The following is a 19,004-nucleotide window of genomic DNA, read 5'->3' as shown; positions in this document are numbered from 1 at the left end:
TGGAAGTGCCGCCCTTGTAAAGCAATCCACAGTGCATGGAAAAAATGAAAATCTGTTGGTGCCCAGTCCAGTGAATATGGTGGATGAGGCAAAACAGATCAGCCAAACTCTAAAATTTTTTCTTGTGTAATCTTTGCTGTGTGCAGCCTTGCATTGTCATGCAATAATGTGATTTTTTTCTGTTAACAAGTGCAGGACTCTTTTCTTGAAGTTTTAGCTGAAGCTGCTCTAACAGTTGAATGTATACATTTACAGTAACAGTTTCTTTGGATGGCAACAACTCAAAAAGGATAATTCCTTGATGATCCCACCATACCACTCATAACAAAATTTTTCTTCTGTCCACACTGGGCTTGGGTCCAGTTGAGGCTAATCATCTTTGTCAATCCATTGTTGACAAAGATGATTATTCATTGGAAAATGTGATCCATTTTTCATTGCCCCAACAATTTTAGCCAAAAAACGTTTTACTTTAAGCCATAAAAACAAGATAGTAGCTGTGAGGGATGCATGGAAGGATGCAAAGATGCAGGAGGTGGTGACGTATGAGGAGTTCAAGAAACTCATGATTAAGCGATTTGATAGAGAGCCAATTTCTTTACGTTTACAAAAGTTCCATGCCTGTATCCAAGGGCGAGACGAAGATGTACAAACCTATGCCGTGCGATTACAAACCCTGGTAAGGGATACGATGGTAGAACAAACTAGCGGGGATGCGCAGGAAAGGGAAGTTATCAAAAGATGTCAACAAAAAGAGAGGGACGAAAGATTGCTGGTGCAATTCCTCAGCGGCCTAAATGAGCGCATAAAAAGACAAGTGATGTCGCGAGATCCGGAGACATTCGATAAGGCGGTGCAGGCAGCCATCAGCGAGGAAACTATTGAACAATTAACGGCGAAATCACGAGCGATAGTCAGGAACATAAACAATCCTATCGAACCAAAAAAGGATCCTAGCGGAACCCCTCATAAGCAATTAGAGGAAACTTTAGCAGAAATTCAGGAGCAATTGAGACGATTAGGAACTCAGGAAAGAAGTCAGGGAAACCCTTCACGCAGAAATCCCATATCTTGGCGCCCCAGAGCTTATGGCGACCGATCTCAATATCAATCCCGAGGACGACGGGACGACGACTCGAGAGGGACCCGATATCCTAACTGGGATCGAAATAGAAGTGAAAATAGAGATGCTGCATATGCCCCCCGAGATGGGACCCGGAATGTAGCAAGGGGACAGAGAAGCGAAAGAGTTCGAACAAATTCCCAGCCACCTAGGAATCAGACCTACGGCAGAATTAATAAAGTAAATTGGTGGGAACGCAGAATGCCATATCATAAATCGGCTCGACCCTTTCGATCTTCCCAAGCGAGTTATCATAGATTATATCGAGAGTTTCGATCGCCGACACCGAGAAACTCATATAGCTCCCGAAGGGGAATGCCTATGATGTCTAGAGGTAAAGAAGGAATCCGAGCACTAGGCCGGGATTCGGAACCAAGTTTATTATGTAAAATCGACGGATATACGGCTCGACTGGCTATAGATACAGGGTCTAAAGTCACGCTTCTATCCCGATCATTGGTTCACGAGGTGGCTGGCGTAGAACTTAATTGGAAAAAGGGAGAGATTTTGTTCCAAAGTGTTACGGGCCACGGAATAACTACCTATGGGACCATCAAGGTTCATTTTGATATGGGCTCTTTGCAATTTTCTCATTCATGTTATGTCGTGGATGATCAGATTACACATCCTTTTGATGGACTTTTAGGAAGAGATATTATAAAAACTCAACAGTTGACGATTAATCTAGCAAGAGAAACATTAACCCTCCCAAGGGGAGAGGAAATTCCATTTCGAAAAAACTCTGATGCTCACAAATCAAATATTTTAAAGCCAGAAGAGAAAAACCGACCTTGTAAAGGCACACAGAGCCAGTCTAAAGGTTACTCGATTCTTAATCGAGCAACAACCAAAGTCACCCATAGCCAAAGAAAAAATTCTAATCCTGAACAAACTCGAGATGTACTCCTATCGGCAGATTGCAATCTTCCCCCCAGATCCGAAATAATTACGATGGCCAATATATCGGGATTAAGACAAAAAGGCAAAATCGGAGTTATCGAATCCAGTATTATTAGCCAGGAGGGGGTCATAGGAACAGATATTCTAGCAAAAACTTTGAAGGGAGGACAAGTACCAGTCCGTATATCTAACCTTTCCACCCAACCTAGGAAAATAGCGAAAGGCGAATGTGTAGGAACCTTTTTAAGAGCAGTAGAAGACAAATCTCCCATAAAGCCCTGCTCTATCAATAAATCCTCTACTCCTGATCTTACCAGAGAAAAATTCAGCCAATTATTCAATTTGTCCCATATTGGAAAAGGGAAAAAACAGCCTTTATTAGACCTCTTGTACAAATATCGACATGTCTTTGCCACTCACGATTATGATTTGGGATATTGTCAAGTCGTGGAACACGAAATCAATACCGGAGATGCTTCACCCATATACCAACCTCCATATCGAATACCCTACGCTCAAAGAGAAAAAATGAATGAAATCATTGATGAGTTATTAGATCATGGAATAATATCGCACTCAAAATCCCCCTGGTCAGCACCTGCATTATTAGTCAAGAAAAAGGAGCCGGGGCTATGGCGCCTTGTCATAGATTATCGCAAGCTCAATAAAGTTACAAAAACGGACCCATATCCATTACCTTTAGTCCAGGAAGCCCTCAGTTTGATGGGAAAAGCAAAATACTTTTCGACCATGGACACCCTTTCGGGGTTCTGGCAATTAGCCCTGAGAGATAAAGAAAAGTCCGCTTTTTCAAGCCCAGACGGTCATTACCAGTGGAATCGGATGCCAATGGGTCTTTGCGGGAGCCCTGCATCCTGGCAAAGGGCGGCAGACTTCATCCTTCATGGATTAAAAGGGAAAACTTGCCTCGTCTATATGGACGACATCTTGACTTTTAGTTCCGACTTCCAAACTCATCTTTCCCGATTAGAACAAATTTTCCAACGCCTTGCTGCCGCTGGCTTAAAACTAAAACCAAAGAAATGTCATTTCTTGCAGCGACAAATTAAATTCTTGGGCCACAACGTTTCTGATGAAGGGATAAGACCGGATCCCGACAAAATCAATTGCGTATTGACTTTTCCTAAACCTACTAACAAACATGATATAAAGTCGTTCCTAGGTTTAACTGGATATTACCGGCGCCACATAAAATCTTATGCAGATATCGCAAAGCCACTGACCGATCTCTTAAAGAATGACGCTCAATTCCAATGGGGAGAAGAGCAAGAGCGGAGTTTCGAGAGATTAAAAGAAATCATTACATCCGCCCCACTGTTAAAATCTCCTGATTTTACCAAACCTTTTATACTGGCTACAGATGCTTCTAACGAGGCTATAGGAGCAGTATTATCACAAGAAGATGAACGAGGAGAAATGCCAATCGCTTATGCCAGTCGCATATTGCGGAAATCCGAGAAAAATTATAGTACTACTGAGAAGGAATGTCTAGCGGTTGTTTGGGCTACCAAATATTTCAAACCTTATTTATACGGCAGGAAATTCATTATTCTCACTGACCACAGACCATTGAAATGGCTTATGAGCAATAAAGACTCTAGCACAAACTCACGAATAGCTCGTTGGATTATATTTTTGCAAGAATTTGAGTTCGAAGTAAGGCATAAAGCGGGAGAATGTCATAGAAACGCCGATGCTTTAAGTCGCATTCCTATCAGACAAATCGTAGAGACTGAAGACGACCTTGACCCAATATACTCCAAAGCCCAAATCCGAGATTTACAGAGACGAGATCCAAAATGGAATCCTATAATTCAGCAACTAGAAGATGAAACCGCACAAGATCCAAATCTTAAGAACCAATTCTTCCTAGATGAGGAAGGAGCTCTTTATCATTTACAACCTAGCAATCAAGGAGACTTCCTAGAACAATTAGTCATTCCATCCGTATTGATTCCATATATACTACATACTTATCATGATACTCCTGTCGGAGGACATTTGGGAGCACGAAGAATGCAACAAAAACTCCAGACTTTATTTTATTGGCAGACCATGAACAAAGACATAAAAACTCATTGCCAAGAATGTCAACGATGTGCTATACACAAGCGAAAAGACAAACGAACAGAAGCTGAACTACAGTTATTCTCTCCCCTCACACATTTATTTGAACGGACGGCTATGGACATTATCGGTCCTTTGCCTATTACAACCAACGGAAACAAATACATCCTAGTTTTTGTGGACCATTTCAGCCGATATGCAGAAGCAATACCTTTACCCGATATTCATAGCAAAACTATCGCCAAAGCCTTCGTTACCAACATTGTTTTACGCCATTCAACTCCTGTACAACTTCTTACAGATCGAGCCCCAAATTTAATCTCCAAGATGTTCAAGGAAGTATGCGAATTGCTTCATATTAAGCGACTTCTTACAACCGCTTATCACCCTGCATGCAATGGGATAGTTGAAAGATTCAATAAGACCCTTGTTGATATTATCTCACACTATGTAGCCAAAGACCAAAAGGACTGGGATGAATGGATTCCCTACGCCTTATTTGCATATAACACTACCGTCCACGCTTCTACGAATGACAGTCCATTCTTTCTGTTGTATGGACGAGATCCAATTTACCCCTTTGACCTTATCACCCGTCCGACCAGAACTAAATACGATGTAGAAGATAACTTCGCATCGGAACTCCACCTTCGAATGGCCAGTGCCCATCAATTAGCACAAGAATATGCCGAAGCAGCAGCCAGAGAACGTCAAAAAATACATCGCCGAACTCATAAAATTCCTACATATCAGGTAGGCGATCGAGTCTTCCTTAATGAAGTTGTCCTACCTCAAGGGTTAAAAAGGAAATTAGCACCCCGATGGTCCGGCCCATTTCGTATCATATCCAAATTAAGTCCTGTCACGTTCCTTATTGAAAATATTCAAACGAAGAAACAACTCCAAGTTCATGCTAATAGATTGAAACATTGCACTGCTAGACAAGAATTCGAAAGGTCCGAAAGTTTAGACCGATTTCCTACACCAACATCTACACAACCTAAGGTATTATCCCGCCAACCTTCCCTAAGTGTAGACCCATGGGACGAATTTATCCTCACTGAAATTCAACCACAACCAGAAACGGACTTAGAATCAGAGGAAGACGATTCCGAAAGTGAAGAAAGAATAATAGAATCTACCCCTAGAGAAGAACCAAGAGAACCTACTTCCTCTCATTCTTATGCATTACGCAGCCGGGGACCAGTGGAAGAACGTCCCTGGATTCTCCCGACCCCTAGACGAAGTCGAATTCCCAAACGAAAGGCTAGTCCGCCAAAGGAAGGAAATAGCGGTCAATCAAAAGTAACAAGACAGAGTTAATTAAGACAACAGACAAAATTTACAAGAGAGAGAGAGAGTAGATTATAAATCCATTAACCCTCTGTATAACGCGAAAAAATATATTGTCGGAAATAATTAATCATATCAATGATAATCATATCAATGTCGGAAATAATTCATGTTAGTATTATGCACTCAGAGAGAGAGACTTTTAAATATTATGTGTTCACAAAACGGGTCTTTATCATTGTCAAATCAAATTTCATCGAAAATCACAAGAACCTCCAGGAAACACCCTACATCCTCTACCTTCCATTGAAACTTCAGCTCATTAAAATCGATCTTGCTCACTCAGAACAAGCCCGATTTTGGAAAGGCCGGGGTAATGTGAGGGACGAACAGACCCACAATAAAGTGTTATTTTAAATTTTAATTTGGAAAATATAATCGGTTAAATTCGAACGTTTTATCGAGTTAGGCTAAAAGCCATAAAATTTATTTCCCACGGAGTTTGTTCCTTGTTGAGTCGAATCAAGTTAGTCAGGGATGTGTCACCAGGAACTTTTGATGGAGAATCCATATTGGACGTGCGACCGTTAAAGGCCATCACCTGACCTCATGGAAAAAACCCAAGAGGAAAAAAAAAGAGAAAAGAAAACGATCCCGAGGTCAGTCGTCATCCGAAGTCCCTCTACAGAAGTCGTCATTCAAGCCCGCCCAACCAAGTCGTCCTCCAAACCATTAAAACCGTGCCCCAGGATTAAAACCGTAACACCGAATTAAAACCGCGACCAGGATTAAACCCGAGAAAAACATTCGTGCTGGATTAAGCCTCTACACTCCTCCGTGCCTCCACCCCAGTGAACGGACAAGATTCTGATTCAAGATTCAACGACAAGATTCAAAGAACTGTCCATCAAAGAACTGTCCATTCAAGATTCAAAGAACTGTCCATCGACAAGGTATTTATCAACCCGCGATTCGGTTGTAAACTCTCTCTCTCCGCGGCCTAGTATAGTTAAGGACAATAATATGCCGATAGTATTTAGTATCTCTGTATAGTATTTAGTTCGACTTAATTAAAATCGTTAATTATTTGTTACTATGGAGTCCGAGTAAGTTACTTCCGCGTCTCTCTCTTCACCTCTACTCCGAATCCAAGCGCTCACACGCTACCGCTCGCGAATCTTTAGACGTAACGTCACGATTTCCGAGTCCCCCAGAGACTCGGTGGTGTCAGATTCAGCCCTCCTGACAGGGCGCCAAAGAGGTGCCGACCCAGCGGTCACATAGCTATTGACTTTCTGTCAGCCTTATTCTGTTCACTGAGGTTAGGCAGAATCCAAACTCTCAGCTTGTTCACTTTTCCTAGTTTTTGGAGGTGATGGCTGATGGTTGATGGAATGCATGCAGCTTCTCCGCTAACTCCCTCGTTGTTTGTCATGGGTTCTGCTCAATCATGACCTTAAAAACATCATTATCAAAGTCTGTAAAGCAACCAGGTCTTTATTAATCTTTTAAGAACAAATCCCCAGAATGGAATTTTGTAAACCACTTTTGAACTGCTCTATCTGAAATTACTCCACTGCCATAAACATTGCAAATGCTTTTTGCCATTTCTGTAACATTATTACAGAGTTTAAACTCCCACAAGACATGGCAAATGTGCACTTTCAAATATTTCATTTTAAATGAATTCAAAAAACAATATTTTATTACATTATTAACACTTTAATGTTAAAATTTGCATTTAAGGACTAATGACTAATAAAACTCAGTTCAAGGGACACACCATCTTGCAAGTATTTGAGTTTTTTACACCTACTGGTAAACTGAACTTATTTATGACTCAACCCAATACATAACATTCATTCTATTTGTATTTTGTCATCATTTTCAATTTCTGATTAAATTCCTTAGGAATTGCAAATTTACTGACTTTTTTTTATTACTGGTAAAATGGTAAACTTTCGCAAAAATTAGCATACTGTTTTACGTAATGATTGTTTAGTCGTCAACTCAATGATTTTTAGTGCTCTATCATCAATTGAATTCCCTTCTATTTTGAAAAGCAAAAATTTTGTTGCTCAAAAAAACAAATAAATAAAGCATGCTGCAATTTTTCATTTGCCATGAGTAAAAGTGTAAGTGTTAACATTCAAATAAATATATTCAATTTTGTCAACTAATATTATTGCACTCTAGGTGTTATGAGTTTAGAAAGAAATTGTCAAACTGTCCAATGGGGTGCTGTAATATGATGCTTCAAAAACTTTAAAGAACTGCAAATAATTTAAAAGATGAATGGTATAAATTATTTTTTCAGTTTAAATAAAAAATTTTTGATGCTTTTGTATTTTATATATAATATAAATATGTGAAAGTGTACACAAATATACCGTATTTACTCGCATATAAGATGAGGTTTTTATTCATTTATCACAGCTTCAAATTCCTAGGTCGTCCTATATGCATAAGCTAGACTTTGCATTTTTGCAAATAATTTTTGTAAACCGTGTATTTGCATTTTGTACTGGATGCTTACCCTCTTGTATTTAAAAATATAAGTATTTTATCTGGATTGTTTGAAACGTTCTTGTATATTGTCAGGAGTAAAGATGAATAGCAATAGGAAAAGCAAAGCTTTTGAATTGAATTCCAGATTGAAATTCCAAAATCATACGGGAGTACGATATAAGTTTTAATCCATTCCCATGTGAAAACAGATGATTATTCAGAAATCAGAATTCAAAGAAATTCTAAGTGTGATTGGCAGAGAGTGGATTCGACTGTTAAGAATTGGCAAAAAAAGTCCAGCTTTACATGAACAAATTATGTTGTCAATTTTACAAGTTTTTTCCTTAAAGTTTAAAATGCCAGTAATTTTTGCAGGACAATGTGTGCATTTACGTACATTTAATATTTTACTTGTGATTAATTAAACGAAATAAAATTATAATTGTATTAATAAATCTAATTTTCTTTATTTTGATCTTTAAAGTCACACTATGTCCTATATGCGAGTAAATTCAGTAGTTATCTTTTGAAGCCAAATATTTATGTCTATTTTATCAGGTTAACAAATTTTCCAATAAAAAATATCAAATTATCAGTATTGCTGATATACTGATGCAGTTTTTTTAAAAATCTAATTACAGGTAAAGCCATTTATTGGTAATGAAATCCCTAATATTCTTAGCATATTCACTACTTGGTTTTATCAATTTGAAAAAAATTCATTTATATCATTCTCTTCATTAGTATCCACATTTGAATATCCATCAATAATATAAAAAATAATTATCAAAACATTGGTCACCATTCTATCCAGGAAAAAATGAAATTTTTCACACCTCTCTCTCTCATTCACAAAAAAATAATAGTAATAATAATATTAATAATTTAATAACTTAGACTAACATGATTGCTAAATGAAGAATGCTATCATTCAACAAAAAACATTTCTATAATTATGTCAGTTAAGTTTTTGGATTCATCATATGTATCAATAGAAAACAAGAAAAAATTTCCTGAATATAATAATTCATTACAGCTATTAAAATGAAGCAGAATGAGCATGATTTAGTATTGTATGTTCAATCTAATGTATACAAAATGTTGAGTGAATGTGTGCATGAGAGTAATGTGTTAAATATTACTCTGAAATCAGTTAAGTAATATGCTATAAATAATTCTCTTTACTCAAAACTAAGTAAAATAAATCCACTTACGCATAATTTTTATTTATAAGTGTAATTCTCCAAACACATTTTAAATCGAACCTCATTCTTTCTGCCTCTGCTTCAATACACCAACTTTCTGTTTCATCATTTTTTTGATTGCCTACAAAAACAAATGTAAATTTTAATAAAATTCAATTTAATTAATATTGAGGTAATAAATTAATACAGTATTTTAAATATATATATTCAAATACAGTTAGTCTTAATCTCTTAATTATTGATTATAATAATTAATAGTAATAACACTAATTAACAATAAGAATAGTACAATTTATCTATCATTAAAGATTTCAAATTATACTTGTTCTTACTTCCTATAATTATATTGTCTGTCATTAGCTTATAGATTATCCAAAAGACAATAATAAATGGCTTTGAAACAATAGTCTAAGTCAAATCAAATCAATAATATACATTAATAAAAATATAATAAAATTTTCTAAGCCTAATTTGGAATCAAAAGTAATTTAAAACCTCTACTAAGCATGTTCATCTTTTGTTATAGACAGAATAATTATGTAATATATTACATAATTGTTAATTCAAAATAAAAAATTTCAACTTATGTTTCATTAAAGAATGTAAAGCCAAATAACCACAGGATTACTTTTCCGTGATTATATTTAATTAATTACCAAATACTTTGTCACTAGAGGGAGCAAACTCTTATTAAATTTAATAACTGTAATTAAATTAACATTTATTAAATAACTTAGAATATTCTAAATTATAGGACAAAGGCAGTGAAGGACACCCCAGTCAGCACCATAAGTAACCAAGAATGGTTATCATATTTAAATATGATAACCATTCTTGGTTATCAAGATCAAACTGGAGACTTGGGAAGCATAACTGGCAACACATCTGCATCGTAAGCAGGAGTTGTATGTTCGAGTTCTGCTCCAGACCAATTCTTTTTGTCTTGTTTGGCTTTACAAATTTATTGGGTTTTGTGATACTTGTTTAATTAAAGTGTATAAGTTTAAAATTAAAGAAAATTTAAATGCCAAGTTTGTTCATTTAAATTAAAATGTAATAAGTGAAAAAAAGTGAACAATTATAATAATAATTAAAAACATCATGTATATAACAGATATTCAATATATAAAAATTTTGTAATCCACATCTCCAAGGATCAAAATTCCTTTTTCTCCTGAAAATGAGTTTATATAAATTTGAAATCAAATAAGGAAACTGATGCTAGATTTAAAAAAAACAAAACACATTAAAAATGACTTGTTATTATTTTTCATACATACAATATAAGCTTTCCTTCTATTTTTGTATAATTTATCACAATTACATGATTTCAATAAATATACTGGTATTTTTGAAACCATGCCAGTAATTTTTAGTAATTTGAACACAAACCATTTACTGTATTTATTCAGACACTTGGCAAATCTCATCATTTTATTCAATTGATATGGGTTCGTTGTATTTGTACACGTTTCGAGCGTACATGTTAAATTACAAATGTTTGTAAAGTTCAAATCTTACAAACATTTTTAATATTTGTAAAGTTTGAACCTTAATTTAAAGGTTTGTAAGGTTTGAACCATGTAATTTAATGGATAACAAGTTAAATTTACAAAGAATTTTATGGTTTTAACTTTCAGTAATCTGTAATCTAAAAGTTGGCTGAAGAGGGGCAAGGAATACCTGAAACGTGTACAAATACGATGAACACGTATCAACTGAATAAAATTTAATGATGAGATTTGCCAAGTGTCTGAATAAATACAATAAATGATTTGTATTCAATAAATATTTCAATGGATACTTTTACAAACTAAATATATTATAAGAACTGAAACTTTCATATTGAAACTACTCGTAATATATTATCCATATTGCTATTTTACAGTTGATATTTTTAAATTTAAATCAATGCATTTGATCAAAAAAAAAATCACGAACTTCAAAATTAACCAAAATTTTTAGAACATACATTTTAAAACACTGTGCATGAGAATACATTTTTGAGGCAAAACATTAGCAAAGCCATTTCTATGTGGATTAAAGAATTGTGTTCATTCTCAAAATTTGAAGGGCTGATTTTGATAAAAATTTTGCCATTTTCTATTAATTGCAATGCAAAACCCAAATATGTATGTGTAGTATATATATGTCTTGGACCTTTATAAATATACTAGCAGGTAGGCCCAGCATTGCTCGAGCAAAAGTAATGATAGAAAAGATTAAGATTATTACATTATAGTCAACTTTACCCATTTTTACAGAATGCAAGAATTGGGTCCCTCTGTTTCTGGACCAATTAGAGAATTTTTAGATGGGTCTAAAAATATGTTCGATTTCCCACAAAAATGAAAAAAACTGCATCTGTGTCTTGCATGTCACTTTCTCTTAACAATTCCATTGTTGACACTTCCATTGTTACTTGACACTTTCATTGTTGATGGAAGTGTTAAGCCTTAATCCTGTCCCTCTCCCCTGTGGGGAGGTATTTCGAAAAATCCCTTCTTAGTGTGCGTTCTCGTGACATACCCTAACTGTGTACCAAATTTCAACTTTCAACTCCTAACTGTTTGGGCTCTGTGCTGATGATTATTATTATTATGTTGGGTTCAGTAGGTTATACTCGGTTGACACTGGTGGCTGTGTACTATGCCGGACCAGAGTCAAGGCATAGCAACCAAAACAAAACTAAAATTAAATAAGTGTGGCAGTGTGCGTGTCTGTATTCAGGAATTTCCTAACAATATGGCATGTATTCAATATAGTGGCCTTCTGTAATGTGATGTATGTAATTCTATTCAGTTGTAATGTTCCCAGGCTTTTGTGTAGTGTGTGTGGTATCACACCTGTACAGGAGAGAATGACAGGTACAATAAGCACCCTATCCATCCTCCACAGATGCCTTATTTCCTGGGCGAATTCTGTGTACTTGCTAATTTTTTTCAGTGCATGTGTTTTGTATATTGTGAGTGTTTGCAATGGCTATGTCTATAATGTATGTGATTTTATTGTGTTTGTCAATGAGGGTGATGTCTGGTCTGTCGTGGTGAATTGTTTTATCTGTGATTATGGCTCTGTTGTAGTACATTTTGTGTGTGTTGTTTTCCAATACTGTTTGTGGTATATACTTGTAGTATGGTTCCTGGATGTCTACCAATTTGTTTTTCTTTGCAAGCTTTTGATGTATTATATTTGCTACTTGATTGTGTCTATGTAAGTAATCTGTCTGTGTCAAGAGCTTGCAACCAGAAATGATGTGTTGTATAGTTTCTGGCATGACGTGACATTTTCTGCATGTGTCATTTGTGAGTGTTGTATCTTTGAGTATGTGTTTTCTGTAGTTTTTAGTATTTACTAGCTTACCCGTCGCGCAATGCTGCGATCTCAGAAGAAAGGAAATTTAAGCAAACTCTTTATGACAAAATTCAACTTACATTTTATAATTTTTATTAAAACTTATTATTATTACATTATTATTTCGAGTCGATATTAAAATTTGGAAAAGGGGATACCTAGATCGGTAAAATACGCGAATTTCCTCCTACAACTTCGGTTGTTGTTAGGGGTACGGTTAAGGTTTTAACGAAGTTCGAGCGAATAAGTAATTTAAAAAAAAGTTGAAATAAAGTGATTAAACAAAAGTTATTACAAATATCGTAAATAACAGTTCACAAATGCATATATAGAGATATTTTTTGAAGGGGAGGAAATGGTCTTCACAATTTGAAATCGATCAAACACACTGTGCGCGAATGCTCGTGTAAACGCGCGCCATCTATCGTAAGATAAATGTACTTTGCAGGAGTGTATTAAAAAATTAAAAAAACTTTCCAAAGTTTCATGGCAATCATACTATGCCACAAACCTTCCCCGGAGTATATTAAACAACTTCCCAAAGTTTCACGGCAATCGGATAAACGGTGTGGTAATGCATGAAGGACACACACACACACAGACACACATACATTCATTTTTATATATATAGATGACCTGATCCTGTATGGCAATCATGAATCCTTCCGTCTCCCCAAAGAGGCATCCCCAATCTAACCAGCTGTTTGATGCAGTTTTGCCAACAAAATCCTGGGCCAGGTCATAAGGATGCCTGCCATGGGGTGCCTTTTGAGTCACGATTGCTTAATGTTGTCTATGCTTTCTATGTTGTGTCAAGTCTGTATGATGTGAGTGTAGTTTAATGGTGTGTTATTTGAGTCTGCTAAACTTACTGCTTTATGTAATTGTGATGTTTCTTGTTTCCTGTAGAAAAACTCTCGCAGTGGCTGAATTTGTTTGTAGTGAAGGTTAACTATGTCAATCAGGCCACGTCCGCCATCTTTCCTTGGAAGAATTAATCTTTCTGTGGCAGATTTAGGGTGATGTTGTTTATGCTTAGTAAGCATAAACAACATCACCCTAAATCCTTTGGAGTTGCTCAAGATCTGTGTGAGTCCAATGTATAACTCCAAGAGAGTATGTGAGTACTGGGATGACATATGTGTTTATTGCTTTAACTGTGTGTTTTGCATTTAACTGTGTTCTAAGTATAGCGTTTAACCTACTTTGGTATTCATTAATTAATCGTTGCTTTATTTGTGTATGTTCTGTTAGTTTGGCCTGTTGGAATCCTAAATACTTGTAGAACTCGCCCTCTTCCATGGATTCAATATTGTCTCCATTTCCAAGTGCAAAATCTTTCTTCAGGACTCATTTTTCTATGTGAAGTGTTTTGCATTTGTCTAGGCCAAACTCCATTTGTATGTCCTTGGTGTATGAGTGTGTGATTTGTAGGAGTTGCTGAAGTTGTTTTTGTGTGGATGCATAAAGTTTTATGTTGTCCATGTACATGAGATGTGACAGCGTAAACTGTGTTGTTTTTTTCATGTCTGATATTGTAGCCATATTGCGTGTTGTTAAAATGTTGGATAATGGGTTCAGGGTAGGCAGAACCAGAGAGGACTCAAGGAATCTCCTTGAAAAATTCCTCGCCTAATGAATATTTCGTTTGTTTGTATGGAAGTGTTACTAACCCTGAGATGCAGTGTTGTTCTCCAGTGCTGCATAGTGTTTTCGAAGAATGCAATGAGTGATGGATGTATTTTGTATATGTGTAGAATATATAGCAGCCAACTGTGTGGAACACTGTGAAGTGCTTTTCTGTAGTCTATATATGCCATGTGTATGTTTCTGTGTTGTTTGTGTGCTTGCCATAGAATGACTGAATCTATGAGTAACTGTTCTTTGCATCCCCTGTGATTTCTACGGCAACCTTTGTTGTTCTGTAAGAATGTCATGTTCTTCTACATTTTGTATATTTTGTTTGTGATACAGGATGTCAATAATTTGTAGAGTGTTGGAAGACATGTAATTGGTCTGTATTGTGTGGGGTCTGTGGTGGTGGTATTTTTAGGTTCCATGTAGGTGATGCCCTGAGTAAGAAGTTTTGGCATGTCTTGTGGATTTATAATGATGTGTGTTAGATGTTTAGCTAGTTCCTGGTGCAGTGAAGTAAATTTTTTGTACCAGAAATTGTGAATGTTGTCTACACCAGGTGTCTTCCACTTGTGTGTTCTGTTAACGGCGTAGCGGATGTCATGTACATTTATTTCAGTACAGGGCATAGTTGGTATGTTATGCAAGTTTTTGTTCTCCTCCTTGATCCAGCCTGCACCAGCATTGTGTGTAACAGCACTGGACCAAAGAAAAGACCAATAAGTTGTGAGTTTTTCTTCTGTTGGTGTGCCACTATGCTGTGTATCAGTGTTTGTTTTGGTACTGATTTGTCTGTAGAAAAATTTTTCATTGTTATTATTATTAACTCGTCTCGATTATATATATAGATAAAGGTCCAAGACTTCATTTGAGATACAGTGGAATCAAAAAATGACAATATATGCTTGCTCCGTGATATGACTGAATACATCTAATACAAACAAGAACAAAGCAACCAATGCTGAGCAAATGGAAAGATCACCTGACTATACCCAGTAAGTATAAGAATTCCTCCTTCCATGCCTAACAGGTACAGGGATTACCCCTCTGTGGCCAACAAGTGTAAGGATTGTCTTCTCATGTGGCCAGCAACCATTCTCTTCTGATCACACACACAGTCAAACATGTGTCAGTGGCATGAAGCATAATTTATATGTACTAACACTAATTTTAAAAATTTCTTAATTATGAAAATGCAATTTTCCACTTCAATTCTGTTATAATACAATAAAGTTGTATTATAATAAAATAAAGCAGTGTCCTAGTAATTAATATAAATTCATCTTTTAATCAAAATTTACAAATTTCAAAGATTTTGTTTCAAATTTGTATAAAATATAGTCTACTGAATTTATACAATAAGCAAACAATTTTGCTTTTAACTACTTCAATTTCAACAAAGTTGAAGTAGTTAAAAACAAATTTGTTTGCTTATTGTATAAATTCAGTAGACTGTGGTATGCTAAAATAACTTTTCCTTCTTCTGAATAATTCAGAACTTCAACTTTAGTACAAAATAAAAATTAAGAAAATTTGAAGTTAAATAGTAATTTTTACTGAAATACAGTCAATTCTGGTTAATTGGGACATGTTGGGACTAATCCATTTTGGCCCAATTAAGTGGCTGCCCCAATTAAACAAACTAATAATAAATTCTAAAATAAAATATGCAATAAGTAGGTAAAAAAAAATAACAACTAGGTACCTATTTTAATGCTTTATTAAACCAAAATGCAGAAGATATTTGTAATATAAATTTGCCAAACTCATGACAATAAATAACTGATTCGCATCACGCTAGTGTTGCCAAATACAGTATTAGTAGTGACATACACAAGGGTTGACTATTTGAAGGGAGAAAGGAAAGGGTTTGTCCAAAAGTTACCTTATGGTCTTCCTTTGAGCACAGTTTCCATTACTTGGAGATGGGCCACTTCAGCAAGAACGTCCATAGAATCTGCCAGCTCCAGATGCTGATCTCAACAATTGGATGGCTGCTGTCCTATTCTAAATGTAATTATGCACACAATACCTTCCAAGGGAACTTTAGCCGTCTTTTAACTCAGTTGAGAGACCTTGAAAAATTGTCTGAGAATCTTCATCCCTTTGCTTTTAAGGGGCTCGTCCATCTAATCCATAGCAGGGTCAGTAGCTTGCATTCAGGTCCATCTCAGATGGGATCCCGTGTGATATGGTGACATGTCCCACTATGCTGGCCCCCTCCGGAAAAACCAAACTGCCCGAGTGAAAGACAAAATCACTTTGTCTCTGCCAACCGTTAAGGCCTACACAACATTAGTGTACGTAGGGTCTACATATTTTTGGAAGATCCCTAAAATATATCAAAAATTGCTAAATTCCATTTCTGCAACTGTCCCAATTAAGTGATTAAATTATGTATTAATTTATTAGTTTGGTTCCGTTCTTTGAAATTTGGCCCAATAAAGTAACTGTCCTGATTAACCGGTGGCCCAATTAAATGGAATCAACCGTATTTAAAAATTCTGATAATAATATCAGAACAAAAACCAAGAACTCAAAATCTGAATAGGTTTTTCATAATTACAATTTGCTAACGTCATATTATTAATATAAAATCTGTTGTGTGTGGGTGCATGTCTGTGTTCCTGCAATTTTTATCCAATGAAAATGAAATTTTGGTTATATTTGTTTTATGTTTTGACAAAGTATAGGCTACTTATTTTGCAGAAATATTAACTATAGAATAAAAACAAGTTATCAATTTTGAATTGGTGATCATACTTACATTGCAGTGATGTCAGTGACCACATGACATTTGTGCTTGACAAGGAAATTTCCCTAAGTTGCATTTTTAAATATTTTGGTAAATGGCATATTTTAAACTTACTTCATTAAATTTAAAATTTAAAGCCTTGTTTTTATCAGCTTTCAGGATGATGATGTGTTCCTCTGCAAGCCATTTCTTGCTTCTTCGCACAAGATGCCAAAAATCATTATTATGGGCATTGTTGTTGATGGAACAAATTTTGAAGGCAGCTTTCCATCTGCAGTATTCTTTGTGGATATTATTCACGCCACAAATGAGCCTTTCAATGTCAAACATCACATTCTCCAGATGCAGTTTGGAAGCTCCCAGTGCATAGATAGGACGATGTTGTGATGCACGACCAAAAACAAACAAATTTTACTTTAATTTAAATTTATTTTTATATTAATTTGCATAATAATATATGTTAAATAACACACAAACATATGCACACAGAAATGTAAAGTCCATTTTTTGAGATGAAGGTCCCGGCTCTTTGAAATTCTTGTTTTTGCAATAAAGTCATGTAGTTTCACTATATAACTGGATTGCTGTATATTAGATCTCTATGTAATACATCTCTGTAATCCAACAAATGGTAGATGGACTCTCAGCAAATTTTCAGTTAGGAACTACAATTTTATTCTCAAAAATGACAAATGCATTTCAGGTTGGCGCAATACATCCCAACCCCTCCTCATTTTTGAGAATAAAATTGTAGTTCCTAACTGAAAATTTGCTGTGAGTCTGTCTATCATTTGTTGGATTACAGAGACATATTACATAGAGATCATGTAGTTTCACTTGTTGCTTTCTTTTTCTTTCCTTAAGCAAATGTCAGTAGCAGAAGATCATGTCCAAAATGTTTCATTTTGCTTTTGCACTCCTTTCAAAAATCTGGATCATTCACTACAGTTTGATCAACAGTTTTGGTTATTGTTACCAAACTTTTACTAAGAAAATCTGTAGAGAAATTCTTTGGGTTCTTTGTTTTCAGAATCACTATTTTCCATTTGCACACAAATTCCTTGTTCTGCCAATTCTGGAAGGTCATCATTGGTAACTCAACAGAAACCTGCAGTAACTCCTCAATATCCTGCTCCTCTACATCTCCTAGTCCTACAGTATCGATTAGGTTGACCAAATTGTCAACCTAATCGATACTGTGATAGGCTCTTCTCATTGAGAATTCTTGGATACCTTCAGCCATAACTTCTTCCACACTTTGTTCATGCATTTATCAGTTAATTCTTGCCAAGCAAAGTCAATATTGTCTATGGCATCCATGATGTTATATTCTTTCCAAAATTGCACCAAACAAACAGAATTAAGGAAAGTACAGCACTACGACAAATTGACACCTTTTGCTGGTTGGTTTGTTTGTGTTTGGGAATAATCAATGAAATGCTGTGATAATTTGAATCAGCGTAAATTTTGAGATTTTTTTTAGGCTTTGAGCAGACCATGTTATTATAATCATCCAATGATTGCCTAAATATTCAGGCTATAATCAAATAATTAATACAAAGAAATTTGGTACTAGAGGTAAGCGTTAGGTGCCATCTCTTAACTAAATTAATAATTATAATTTTAATAATTTAATAAATAACTTACAACCTTCTGGAAGAAAATAAGGGACTGCAGAAAAAAGAAAGGGTGTGGGTTCATAACATGAGGTGGGGCATGAACCTGCAGCCTCTGCTTGCCATGCGATGCACTATCAATTGTGCCACCCAGACCCCAAGCCAGCCTTCACTTCCAGAAGTATTTAAATTTTCGATATAACCTTCCATGGTTACTAACGGTGCTGGCTGGAGACAATCCTACATCAACAGCCAATGAATAATTGGCCATTGACGTAGGATGACTTATACTGTATGCTACAGATTATTTGTAGCATACAAGTCATCATATAATATTTTCTTCCAGAAGATTCTAAATTATTTATTAAATTATTAAAATTATATTTATTAATTTAGTTAAGAGATGGTGCCTAACGCTTACCTCTAGTACCAAATTTATTTGTATTAATTATTTGATTATAGCCATATTATAGCCCAAATGTTTAGATGATCATTGGATGATTGTATTAACTCATCGGGCTTTGAGA

General features: G+C 35.5%; 1 protein-coding gene across 3 annotated transcripts in view; it reads right to left on the bottom strand.

Annotated features, from left to right (window-relative positions):
• LOC111635179 (myotubularin-related protein 3-like) overlaps nt 1-19,004 on the bottom strand; it is a 103,132-nt gene that overhangs the window by 31,310 nt on the left and 52,818 nt on the right. For all 3 annotated transcript variants that reach the window (XM_023380069.1, XM_023380071.1, XM_023380070.1), the window contains exon 4: nt 9,127-9,238. In XM_023380069.1, the coding sequence (XP_023235837.1) occupies nt 9,127-9,238 (112 nt within the window). The remainder of the gene's footprint in view (nt 1-9,126; nt 9,239-19,004) is intronic.

The sequence above is a fragment of the Centruroides sculpturatus genome, unplaced genomic scaffold (genome assembly GCF_000671375.1).
Source record: "Centruroides sculpturatus isolate CEXI.00-Female unplaced genomic scaffold, Cexi_2.0 scaffold905, whole genome shotgun sequence".
NCBI classification, from domain to species: Eukaryota; Metazoa; Arthropoda; class Arachnida; order Scorpiones; family Buthidae; genus Centruroides; species Centruroides sculpturatus.
The sequence above is the reverse complement of the archived record's forward strand: the minus strand, read 5'-3'. Positions and strand labels throughout refer to the sequence as shown.